The following is a 13,523-nucleotide window of genomic DNA, read 5'->3' on the forward strand; positions in this document are numbered from 1 at the left end:
TATACAATGGTCTGATGAATAGTAAGAGACCAAAAACAAACTACAGATGGAGGGCTATGCTATTTTTCCAGCTGTTTAGTCAGTAACTGTATATAACAAAGTAGATAAGCATTTTGATTCAGTCTGGCAAGTGTGAATTTTAGTTTGCAGCATGTTGGTACATTGCCTAGTCATTATTGATGAGTGAATCACATGTAGGTAAGGGAGGCTTTGGAATTTTTTCTAGTCTGCCCAGAAATCTCAGATGTTTGCTTTTTTTCTGTTTTAATATCTTGCAATTTTTGTTTTTTTTCCTCTATATATATATATATATATATATATATAAAAACAATTTTCTCTAGGTACTTATACAGAACCTTTCAAGGCACCTTATTCCCCACACCAATCCAGCGAGGTCGCCAGCTGGACAGACTCCACCCTGTGGCCTGTAATCGTGTCAATAAATGGAATGCCCAAGGCAATTTGTCAGTCGCGCCAAAACCTGACTTCACAATACCGCTTTCGAAGGATTCTGGGATTGGGGTTGATGAATCCTCATTGGGCAATGGCCAAAGTGTCCCCTTCGATACAAACCAAACCTGTTATGGACCATTAAATAAACAACTGGCACCTGAATTACGAGAAACCAATTTACCTGCAATGGAGCTTGCAGAAAGTGCAACAAGTGGTGAAAAATACTCGCTTCCAAACGGTAATCCATCATCTGTTTCCATTCAAAATGCACTGTCAGGCTTGCAAGAACTTCAGCGGTCTGAGTTAGCAACAGAATTGCCTTTCACAGAAGATGGAGTTCGATTGCACCCTCGTTCTGGGCTGGACCAATCAAATTTATGTTTACTAAACTGGAGGACATCAACACCACCCACTAATGATGCAATGTGTTTTTTACATTCCTCGTCACACAGCGGTTTACAGATACAGACAGCGGAAGGTGAGAGATCTGTGCCAGGTAATATAGAGCCAGAGAGTACAAAACTCTCTGACAAAGTATTTCAGGACACTTCCTACATCTCAAGCAGCATGATTCAGACCACTCCAAGAAACTCGTCGGAAGAGAGTTCTCTGGAAATGACTCCGTTGTGACTGAGAGCTGGCTGCCTAAAGTGCCTTCATCTTAAATTTTGCACAGTTTCAGATTTTATTTCTTATAAAATTTTATATTTAATATTATATCATCTTTTCATAAATCCTAAATAAGAGCAAAATTATGTATTTTATAATTTGCACATGTAGAATTTAGAAAAGGTGGTGCAAAATTTAATATATAACTATCTGAAATAGTGCTGTTATCGAAATGCGGCTTGCAATCCCAAGTCACATGAACCGTTCTGTATGTCCTACCTAAACATTGTGTCCAAACTAACTTTTGCATTCGGTCCCATTCTCCTCTTCCCCAACCCAGGGGGGGCGGGGGGAAAGCCCGTAGCTGAAAATTGAGATAACTCAGAGAAGACACTTTTTTTTGTCTTTGTTTCACGGATCAAAAGAAAGATGGTCACTATGTTAGTGAAATCTGAAACAACTCTGGAACATTTCCTCTGTTCTAAAAGAACCCATTTACTATTTTATTTATGTATACACAAAACCCTAAATCCCATTTGCTGACAAGATCCTGTGCTGGTATGTGTGTATGGGAGTAATTTTAACCTTTGGTGGATCAGCCACCCATTATACACCTCTTTTAGAAAATCGGGAGAGGTGTATAACAGGCAACCGATCCGATATTGCCCGTGTGCCTTCAGCTGCATTGGCCCTAAGCGCTGGAATTCCCTGCCTAAACCTTTCCACCTCTCTCTACCTTTAAGACGCTCCTTAAAACCTGCTTCTTTGACCAAGCTTTTGGCCACCTGACCTAATTGTCTTTTTTTTATTCGTTCATGGGATGTGGGCGTCGCTGGCGAGGCCGGCATTTATTGCCCATCCCTAATTGCGCTTGCCCTTGTGGCTCAGTGTCAAATTTTGTTTGATAACACTCCTGTAAAGTGCCTTGGGCGTTTTACTAGATAAAGGCACTATATAAATGTGAGTTGTTTTGTTTTACACTATCGTCAAAAGTTAAAATTAACATGTGTGTGTGTGTGTGTGCACGTCAACTTTTTGTATGTCCACATTTATAATGCAAACTGCCTATGTAAACTTGTCACATTGTAATTGCCCCCTCTCCTGGAGCTGCTCCAATGCCACCAGGTGTAATTACTGTGCAATTAGTTCACATAGGCATTCTCATTATAAATGTGGACATAGGAATTTAAAATTGAAAATAAGGACAGAAGGTTTGATCTTTAGAATGAGGACTCCATTAAGTCTGCAAGCTCAGATCCAATTATCCACCAGCCACTAATCTAGCTTCGCCTGAAGGATACACTTGGCCTGGATTCCCATGTCCAAGGGAGATCAACTAATGTATATAATTTTTTTCTCTCTATAAAAGACTATCTTTATTTAAAGAAGATAAATATAAAGGACATTATTTTCATTTGCATTTATCATCTGGTCCAGCCCTGGATTCTGGCCGGGGGTCCAAGGTGGGAAAATTCACAACTTGTCCTGTAGCAATTCCCAGGAACGGGATGGCAGGTTTCAATGGTGGAAAGGAAAGCAAGAAACAGGTTAGAACTAAAAATAATCTCCTACCAACTGGGAGACTTTTAATTTTCTTTTGCCACGTTAACTTTGTATTGAAATCTCTTTCTCCCCCTCATATACACACTAACCTTTTCCCTCAAAAAGAAGCTGCATCCATAATGTGATGCAATCTCATTGAAAACCAATGCCAGTGAGATTAATGGAAAACAGAAAATTGCTTCCTATTTAATTGTGGAATACATAATGAGGCACCATAGATATGATTGATATCTCACTGATTATGTATGAGCAACAAAATCAGAATATTGTGGGATGTTGATTGTATCTCACAGCTCCTATCATGCACTCTGTTTATAGTACATGCTAAATGATACTGAAATTATAAAATTAGATGTAAATTTTAATTGGGGACTAAATTTTATGAATTATAGTGTGGTTATAATATTGCTGTTGAATTCTGTTCCTCATCTGCCATCTAGTCCCATGAAATATGAAAAAAAAATTCATGACTAATGGAGGGCAAGGGTCCTCACCGGTGGTGTCCATTTGTTAAATCAGCCCTAGAAAGAAACCCAAAACAAAGCTCAGTGTTGAACATAACAGACTCGATATTCTCCATAACACATGGAAAGATATTTGAATTATTTCAAATGTGTACAGTTTAATAACTGGAAAGAAGTGTTTCAGTAAAATAACGTTAGTGTTTGGATGCACAGGGCTTGCACTGTAGTAGGGAAAATTAATAGCTTTAGGGACCCTCATTCCATAAGAAAAGTGGTACGTTCAGACACTCTATCCATTAGTAGATTGCTTTGTTTAAAGGTGGTTATAGATACTGTTGATGGCATCTGTTCAATTTGGGACCAAACATTGCACTGGCCAGTAATTTCTAAAAAGGATCTAAGCTTTAAAGTACAGTCCAATTTTCACTTACTTCTGTATCTTATTTGAAGGCATTGTTATTAAACTTGTTAAGGTATGCAACACATATTTTCATCAGCAGCAAAGCACAGATCAGAGTTCCAGTTCTGGCCAGCCCAGCTCCCATTGTCCCCTGCCTTGTTTGGAACATGGTAAAATTTGACCACCTCAATGTGAATTGATCCTAGAATGTGGATTGGTACTAATTTAAGTAAATAAATAGATAATTTTTTTAATAGTCTAGAAAATTCTTGGATTGCCTGAAGCATTCCATCAGGAAGTGATAGTTGGTGGACAGCTAAACTAATCACTATATTCCAAAAAACTTGCCTCATCTTGTAAGTGATCAGACAGTTTCTCAAGCTGCAAGAAAGCATGGCACAAGAAGAGAGTTCATGGAACCCACTGCTGTCAAAGCACAGACCATGTACAGTTTGCATTATGCTGGACTCTCGTGACACATTTAATCGCCTGCAGGAGGTGATGTCACAGGCTCATGCCCTAAAAAGACAAGGGTTCAAACCTCTGGAATTTTCAACCTCTGTAAAAGGATTTGTGGCCTTTTATGCGATAATTTTAAAATCCTTAACCTTTCATTATGTCAATTTCAGGAGTGATGGAGGAATATCTGATTCGATTGCAGTACACATTGTGGGAAGGACCAGGCTTGACGGGCCAAAAGGCCTCTTCTAACTGCATACCTTATTTTAAGTTTCATTTAAAATTCACATTTAAATGTAAAATATTAAAATCGAGCTGTAAACTCCTATTGAGACAAGAATCCAGCATGAGAGTAGGCTCTGAAATTCAATTTGTGTGTCTATATATGTAGATATGGATTTCTCCCAATAACTACAAAAGGGCCTCTATCTGTCCTTTTCTCCTATTCACATGATTACTAAGTGTCATAATGTGCATGCATTTCATTTTGTGTTGAGTTATTGTGTTGTATTAATTAGCTGATCATCAGTTGCCATGAAAATGAATCACTCTTTGCAAATGGACACAACTTGTGCCTCTTTCCCTCTGACCTTGCATTCACATTAGCAGATGTCTGCAGGATATTTTATGGGGTTTCTTGTTATTGCACACAAAAAGCAGTTTTCATTATCCTTTATTATCCATATGGGGATTATCTCCCGCTATCCTCATCTACGTGCACCTCTATGCCCCACCTACATACGAACATACAAATTAAGAGCAGCAGTAAGCCATTCGGCCCCTCGAGCCTGCTCTGCTATTTGATAAGATCATTGCTGATCTGATTGTGACCTCAACCCTACTTTCCCATCTACCTACTATAACCTGTGACTCCCTTGTTAATCAGGAATCTATCTAACTCCGCCTTAAAAATATTCAATGACCCTGCCTCCACCGCTCTCTGGGAAATGGAGCTCCACAGACTCACGACCCTCTGAGAGAAAAAAATTCTCCTCATCTCCGTCTTAAATGGGAGACCCCTTATTTTTAAACTGTGGCCCCTAGTTCTAGTCTCTCTCACAAGGGGAAACATCCTCTCAGCATCTACCCCTTCTAGTCCCCTCAGGATTTTATATGTTTCATTAAGATCACCTCTCATTCTTCTAAACTCCAATGTATACAGGCCCAACTTGTCCAAACTTTCCTCATAAGATAACCCCCTCATCCCAGGAATCAATCGAGTGAACCTTCTCTGAACCGCCTCTAAAGCAATTATGTCCTTTCTTAAATAAGGAGACCAAAACTGCACACAGTATTCTAGATGTGGTCTCGCCAATGCCCTGTACAACTGTAGCAAAACATCTCTACTTTTATATTCCATTCCCCTTGCAATAAATGACAACATTCCATTTGCCATCCTAATCACTTGCTGTACCTGCATACTAACATTTTGTGATTCATGTACTAGGGCACCCTGATCCCTCAGTACCTCAGAATTCTGCAATCTAGGAACATAGGAACAGGAGTAGGCCATTCAGCCCCTCGTGCCTGCTCCGCCATTTGATAAGATCATGGCTGATCTGTGATCTAACTCCATATACCTGCCTTTGGCCCATATCCCTTAATACCTTTGGTTGCCAAAAAGCTATCTATCTCAGATTTAAATTTAGCGATTGAGCTAGTATCAATTGCCGTTTGTGGTAGAGTTTTCCAAACTTCTTCCACCCTTTGTGTGTAGAAATGTTTTCTAATCTCGCTCCTGAAAGGTCTGGCTCTAATTTTTAGACTGTGGCCCCTACTCCTAGAATCTCTCCATTTAAATAATATACTGCTTTTCTATTCCTCCTGCCAAAGTGGACAAGTTCACATTTTCCCACATTATACTCCATCTGCCAAATCTTTGCCCATTCAATTAACCTATCAAATCCCTTTCAGACTCCTTATGTCCTCTTCACAACATAGTTTCCTACCTACCGTTGTGTCATCAGCAAATTTAGCAACTGTACATTCGGTTCCTTTATCCAAGTTATTGATATAGATTGTAAATAGTTGAGGCCCCAGCACTGATCCCTGTGGCACTCCACTCGTTACATCTTGCCAACCTGAAAATGACCCATTTATGCCTGCTCTCTGTTTCCTGTTAGCTAACCAATCCTTTATCCATGCTAATATGTTACCCCCTACATCATGAGCTCTTATTTTGTGTAGTAACCTTTGATGTGGCACCTCATCACATGCCTTCTGGAAATCCAAGTACACCACATCCACAGGATCCCCTTTATCCACATTGCTTGTTACTTCCTCAAAGAACTCTAATAAATTGGTCAAACACGATTTCCCTTTCTCAAAGCTGTTGTCCAAAAGCATTTTTCATAGTTAAGGACTTAACTTTGAACTGCTGTTGCTCTTCCAGAGGCTTTCCACTGTTTCCTCTCTGCTCATTGATATCTACAAGACCACTACCTCCCTAGAGCCACTGTAACTCCACCTAGGAGTGCCACTGAAATACATAAAAATACCCAGCGAACCCACAGCCTGTTTTACACCTTTCCTGATTATCTTTTCCAATGAAGTAAAACGGGCTAAAAATTTGCTATTACTATTTGCTATTGCCCAGTGATAAAAGTTTGAATTACCGCCATTCATTCCGACCAGTCTGTCTTCATTTACTCTCCACGCTTCCAAATAGTCCTAATCAGATCTACCCACCCTGTTCCCATATCCCTTTGTCCACTTTTCCCCCTGGAAGTGAATTCTATAGCCTCACAACTCTGTGTGAAGAAGTTTCTCCTGCCCTCTGTTCTAATTGTCTTATATTTAATCCTGTATCTATGACCCCTCGCTCTGGACCCCTCAACTACTGGAAGCAGTCTGTTTCTATCTACCCTAACCCATCCTTCATGATTTTAAACACTTCTATCGTATCGCCCCTTAACCTGCATTGTTTTAATGAAAGCAGCCCTAATTTTTCAAGTCTTTCTTTGTATTTGTAATTTCTTTTACCAGGTAGAATCCTAGTTCAGTCTATGTAACACCTTCTCTTAAAGCCTCAATATCCTTCCTGTAGTGTGAAGAACGATACTGAGATCTTATGGTTTTATCTAGGCTCCTATATAAAAAAGCAAAGAAAGACAAAGTGCAAACGCTGGAAATCTGAAATAAGAACAGACGGTGCTGGAAATAGACAGCTGGCTCGTCAGTATTAGAAAAGGCAGTTAATGTTTTGAGTGGAGATCTTTCATCAAAAGTTGTATGGATATGCAACATGTAACGAACATGTTTGTATCAAAAGTAATTGTGTGCTGTTTCAACAATAGTGTTTATTACTAATAACCCATTAATTACTGTGAATGTGAATCCAACCTTATGGATTTTCTTGCACATGATGATACTACAATCATTCCACAGTCACTGATCAAGTGTCAACTTGGCTAAGTTGATGGCACATCCCACCTCTCAGACAAAAGCTTGTGGCTTCAAGCTTCACTCGAGCACATGATCTAGGCTGACATTTCAGTGCGGTATGAAGGATATTGGCGGCCCCATCCTTCAGATGAGATGTTAAACTGAGGCTCCGTCTGCCAGTCCAGTTGAACATTAAAATGGAACAAAACAAATACCAAACTTAATATTGCTTTCATATACCTCCAAGGAAGAATTTGAAATTATAATTTATAAATCCACACTAACCTAGTAAATATTAACACTCCAAGTTTATTATTTCTTGGTTCTGTGCCTTGCATCTTAGGACTAGTTGCCTAAAATATTGAGATACTGTGGGCTGGTTTTGCTTTATTATCTATGTGCAATCTGCATCTTCACTGTGTTGAAACCAAGACTCATTGCATTCCTCCCACCATGGCTGATTCTTGTCTAGACCCTCAAAACTGTGCAACATCTTACCAAGTTTGACATCACCCAATCACCAATTGACCTCATCGCTCTCATTCTTTACAATCTTGATGGTGCCTGCGCTATGGGCCTTGGCTCTTCATCTCTGTTTCTCAACTTACAATTTCTGCACAGAGGATTTTTTAAGTCGACTGTAATCGTGTTGCTTAAATCCAATAATTCTCAATTTATATATGCCTAACATCTTTCATCTTTGACAGCCACTCTGGCATATTCTTTTTAAGCCTGAGCCTCATTAGAATTGTTGTTCTAACTCTGAACTACAGCTCCTAATTGCCTGTTAAGATGATTACACATTGGTTATATATAGTCTTGTAACTCTTAACTGTCTGCATCTAGCACAGAACCATAACTGACAATAATGCAACACTTAGAACGGCATCAGCAAAAGTGAAGATAATAACGTGAACTTTTTCCTTTTCAACCAGAGAGATTTTAAAATTAACTGCAAAAATGACACTATCCCTTTTTGCAGAGGTTGAAATTCCACTAGTTTGCACTCTAGGCCTTGCTTTTTGGTGTGGATGTTCGAACAGTGTTACTGTTAGTGTCACCATTGAGAGTATATTACTGTAGAACCCTTTTTGCTCCAAAAAAAGGGGCATTGTAATGGTGCTTTTGGCACTAGGCATCAGATACAACAAGTAGGCAACAGCACAGTACTTGTGTGTATTTATACATCTCTTGGGGCCTGAATGTTTTAGCAGTGTCAAGCCCTGGGTCACTAAACATTTTTTTTTAAGATTGTTTGTCTGATCTACTGGTTTTTGGGTGAAAAACAATAGTGCAAGTGAAACAAGTCAATAGAGAAGGATTTAAGCCCAATATCTTAGGGGTTAAGAGACACGTCTCTGAGTACTGCAAGGCGCACCTGAGTCTCAGTCATCAACTGGGCCTTGGGCTGCGATGCGAGGCAGGTGCATCTTACCTCAACAGAGCACCTCTTTTAAAATAGCCAAGCAAGTGTCTTATCCAGGATGGAGGGAAAAGAAAGAAAAGCAAACTATATTCTGTTCCAAAATGGTGCTATCAGCTTTTCAGAGCTGAGTCCTTTTAAGCTCTGGCAAATGCAGTCACCATCTCACCTCCCTAATAGGTCTGAAGTAAGATCAGTTCAAGCTGTTGTGATCTACTTCCTAATGGACAAGACTTGCAAAACAAGGGGTACCTCTCCCTTCATTTTTGGAAGTACAGTACAGTAAAAGGGAAATCTCCTTGTCTGATGTTGCTTGCCACATTATTTCAGGTGATTATTTGGCACAGCATTCATCAACTGTTTTTATAAATAGTTCCAATTAATTTTTTATAAAGTTATACATGTAAGCTTTGCCACCAAATTATGCAAACCAAACAAAGATTATTTTCATCTCATAAGCATATTTTCTTCACCTGATGTTTACAAATACTTTTTTTTTGAAAAAAGAAAACTTTTATTTACTTGAATTTTGTTTTAAAAAATAAATAATTTAGATTCAGGAGTTCCTGCAACACTATACAACCAGAAATGGGATTGATTGTTAGTAAGTGTAAAATGGTTACCTAAAAGGTTAGAAAACACAACCAAATCTCTTATGTTGCTTACCTTTTGCACTTGCAATTGCAATTGGTTAATATAATGGCACAATATATTGGTGACATAAAGTTAAGGCATGGGACGTAATTCCTCTCACTGCTATTTATCGGAAGCATTAATGTTTTTAAAGAAAAAAAGATAGGGCTTGCATGTATATAGAGCCTTTCACGAACTTGAGACGTCCCAAAGCGCTTTACAGCCAATTAAATACTTTTGAAGTGTAGTCACTGTTGTAATGTAGGGAAATAAAATAGATGAGACAACGCTACTGCTAAAATAGTGGAGAGAAGAATTTCAGACAGACTGTCCCACAAAATAACTTCCAGACCTAGAAAACATCCAGCCTAGTCTTTGGAGCAAATAATTTTACAGAAGGTTGAAGGGTTAGCCCTGGTTTGTGTTTATGGACTACAAGGTACAACCAAATGTTTCTCTCTTAATTAGGGAACTATTGCATCTACCTATGAGCAGCATGTGCCTCATATAAAGCACCTAATATAGGATATACATTATATTTTTTCTTTGAACTCTCAGAAAAAGTTCATTTTATTTTTTTTGTATATAACAAGAACATTTTATGAAGAAAACAGAGTAAGAAAAATGTCAAGATTATTTTAACTTGAAAGCTAGTAATTATTGGAATATAATAGTTAGCAAATGCATGTGGATTTTTCCAGTTAACATTAAACATATGGATTATTTTGGCTGCAGGTACCCAAGTTCTAAAGTGTTCAAAATATGTTTTGTATTTCATGTTGCCTGACTGTTTTTCCAGGAACTGTTTGCTTAAAGTATGGTGCACGCTAATCATTTCACTACAGAGGCCCCTTAAGCAACCTTTATTCTTCACTGTCTGAATAAACTAGAGTCCTTTTTGGGCCACAGTTTCACAGGCATCAGTTGCCTTATACCCAGTACCTTGCCTAAGTGGCCAATCTAAATGTATGATGTTAGACTGTCAGTACTAGTAAACTATTTGACTGTGGAAGTCTACACAGCCAAGCCCGATCATGCGCTCACCTGACATCCCGTGATCTCTGTGGGAAAGCGAACTACAGGAATCTTGACTGATTTTGCTCTCTGTAGCTGAGGGGCACTGAAGCCACTTGTAACACATCCAACTGTTGCCCTCTCTTGGCGCAGGCTGGGAACCTAGTGCCACAGTGAAACAAACTGTTTTGATGGTATACCAACACATTTTAATGGCAGGTCTACCACAAAAGGAATTTAGTTTAGGGTGGTGAATAACAAAGGTTTTGAGCGGGTTGTTTTCTGTTTCCAATTTATTTCTTGGAGCCAATTCATAGGCACTGCAGAAAAACAAGTTTGTGAAACAGTTACGTGGCTAGCTCAGATCTTTTATTGCACAGTTCATATCTGTTTTGGGGTTGTGAAAAATGACTTTAAAAAAGAACCACTGTTCATTCATATAAGATTTTTTATATTCTCTGGCAAATCCCTGCATATTTTATTGAATTTGGACCATCAAGTAAAACAAATCTCCTTTGCTTAGATGTGGAAAACATTCTGAAGAAAAAACACCAATAAACACTTTCTAAAAAAAAATTTCCAGCCTACATAACAATAGTAAAATTAAAAAACACAAGCGTACCAACAAAGGCTTCCTGTAGGGTCAGTGAGAAGCGGTTTCACTTCACAAAAACTCATCGATTATAGGGTGAAATCAATGGGCGGAAGATAACGGACACCTGCAGTTTTTCCACTGTAAGGATCCCCATTGTCAGGGAGTCTCAGAGAATTTTACCCGTAGTGTAAATACAGCCCAAGTCCAGAGTCGGGGCCCGCCCACGTTGGTACTGCTACCGGGAATCTCATCAGAGCTTCTGATTGGTCGCTGCAAATTCGGCTGAAACCTCAGATGGGCCCATAAACTGGGTTCCCGCCAAAGTTACGGCAGCCAATCAGGAGAAGGCCCTAGGAAAGTTCTGGTACGTTTTTAGAATCAGTGCGAAACAGAAATCGTTTTGTGGCAACACTAAAGTCATCATGTAAACGCACCCTAAAAGGACCAGTATGTAGAACTATTTAGTACAGTCATTCTGTTGTGTTGACAAGTATTGAGAGAGAGAGGCTCAAAGTATTTTTAAAAGCTTACCTATGGTTTCCTTCCATACGACATTGCCTTGGCAAGTTTTTCACTCTTGTGAATTGGAAAAAGACACAAATTTTGAATGTAGTTTGTGTTTATGTAGAATAACATTACTGTCTGTATACAATGAAAATTCAAATAGTTATGATTTGAAAGGCGTTACCTATAATTCATGCAACAGATTGTACGAACGTAGGTTAATAAATGTTATGCCGGATGTTAGGAAATTAAAATTATATAAATAAAAGTTTTGTGACTAAACACTGGAATTTAATAAAGGGATTCAGAATTATTTTCAGATCGCTATAACATGACCACAGCCCATTTAGATATGGTAGTGGATGATATTAAATCGGCATATCGCTACCAGTCAGATGTTGTAATTGGTAACATTCAATTCTGTACTCTAAGATGCAATTTACTTAAATGGCTTAACTGTGACCAATTCAAATGTTACAGTTCAAAAATACACCTCATTTGTATCTCATAAGATTCTGTGTGCAGTGATTCCATTACGCATTGCTTTTAGAACCTCTTATCAACATTTGATGCTAAAAATTGAGAATCTCAGAACAGTTTAAAAGTTCACCTTCCTGCCTTTGTGACACAGTCGATTCTTTTTAGTAGCAGGTTTCCCAGACCAACACTTCTCTTACCAAGAAATATGTGACTTGCTTCTGCACACAAACCAGTAGAGCTGTACCTCTACTGGGAAAGGGTATTGATTCCCGACTGAAGATCTGAGCTTTTGTCATTCATAGTGGTTCGGCCCTGTGTCGATTTTTGCTGAGTTGCAGGGAGCGTGGCAGCAGAGTGCTCCAACTCGTCAAGAGTTGTTTCACTCTCCGAAATCACACCCATCAACGTATTGTGCAGTAGCATTAACAGGAACCTTGCATTGAATTTACAGCATAGACACAGGCCATTCGTCCCAACTGGTCTATACCGCCGTTTATGCTCCATAAGAGCCTCCTCTCACCCGTCTTCATCTCACCCTATCAGCGTATCAAATAAAACCTGGAAATGTCTGTTCAAGCCTCCTATCTGAAGGGGACACCAGTGGAGACCTAAAGTGGGTACGGTGTTTTAAATCACCTCTTTAAAATGACACCCAAGTGAGTACTGTTTTTTTTAAAGTGAAGTCATTTAAATTGCTGTCTCTTTAATCGGTTGATTTAGACTACAGTTGTGTTTTGTTTGTGTCAATAAAGTAGTTGGTGGAGATCTCCCCAATGCAGTAAAATGAGCATATGGGTCTTGTATTGCTCACCCAGCCCAGCCTACTGGCAAAGGCATCTCGCTGGGCAAACAAAAGGAATTGCTACTGTGTTAACTGCCTTTTGCTCTCCCTCTTTTTACCAAAGATAGCAATGCAGACAGGTTGCAGCAGCTTCAGCCTGCAAATTGTGCGTGTATGCCTACAGCAGAAGAATGTTGTATTTGCTTTGTATCGTTAGCTCAACACTCTTATAAAGTGTATTTTCCATAGGTTAAAGTGAGATATTTATTGTGGGACATGTTAATTTTTGACCTGTGCTGTTAATTGGACAACAATTTGAAAATTATATAAATGTATTTATATTGATTGTTTATTTGTGTTGCCTTGCACACCAGCTATTCATAGTCAATGTGTGGAAAATCTAGCCCACAGACTTGTAATTTCCCTCAGTGATTAAAATTCATCTGCTGTTCTTCAAGCACTCCAGTTATTCTGCTGTGTGGAAAATTGTATTCCAGATTCAGCCACAGAAATTGTGTAGTATTGGGCCACCATCAATTTAATGGCTATATCCCCATCTTCTACGAAAGATGGCTACCAGGTTGAACATAATTACTCCTGGTATAGCCAATGTGAACCAAACCACCTTCACCCAGGACCACCACATGGAGAAATCATCAAGTGCTTATAATCACAGTGTGCAGCACTGAAACAAACCAACATCCTTGCCCTAATACCACCTGAGTGCAGAGAAGACATTTGACCAATTGGAGTGGGAATTC

General features: G+C 39.0%; 1 protein-coding gene across 1 annotated transcript in view; it reads left to right on the plus strand.

Annotated features, from left to right (window-relative positions):
• atp10a (ATPase phospholipid transporting 10A) overlaps window positions 1-13,203 on the plus strand; it is a 197,512-nt gene extending 184,309 nt beyond the window's left edge. The window contains exon 22 of the mRNA XM_067985794.1: window positions 342-13,203. Coding sequence (XP_067841895.1) covers window positions 342-1,083 — 742 coding nt within the window. The 3' untranslated portion in view covers window positions 1,084-13,203. The remainder of the gene's footprint in view (window positions 1-341) is intronic.
• The last annotated feature ends 320 nt before the right edge of the window (window positions 13,204-13,523 follow it).

This window comes from Heptranchias perlo, chromosome 6, assembly GCF_035084215.1.
Source record: "Heptranchias perlo isolate sHepPer1 chromosome 6, sHepPer1.hap1, whole genome shotgun sequence".
Lineage (NCBI taxonomy): Eukaryota > Metazoa > Chordata > Chondrichthyes > Hexanchiformes > Hexanchidae > Heptranchias > Heptranchias perlo.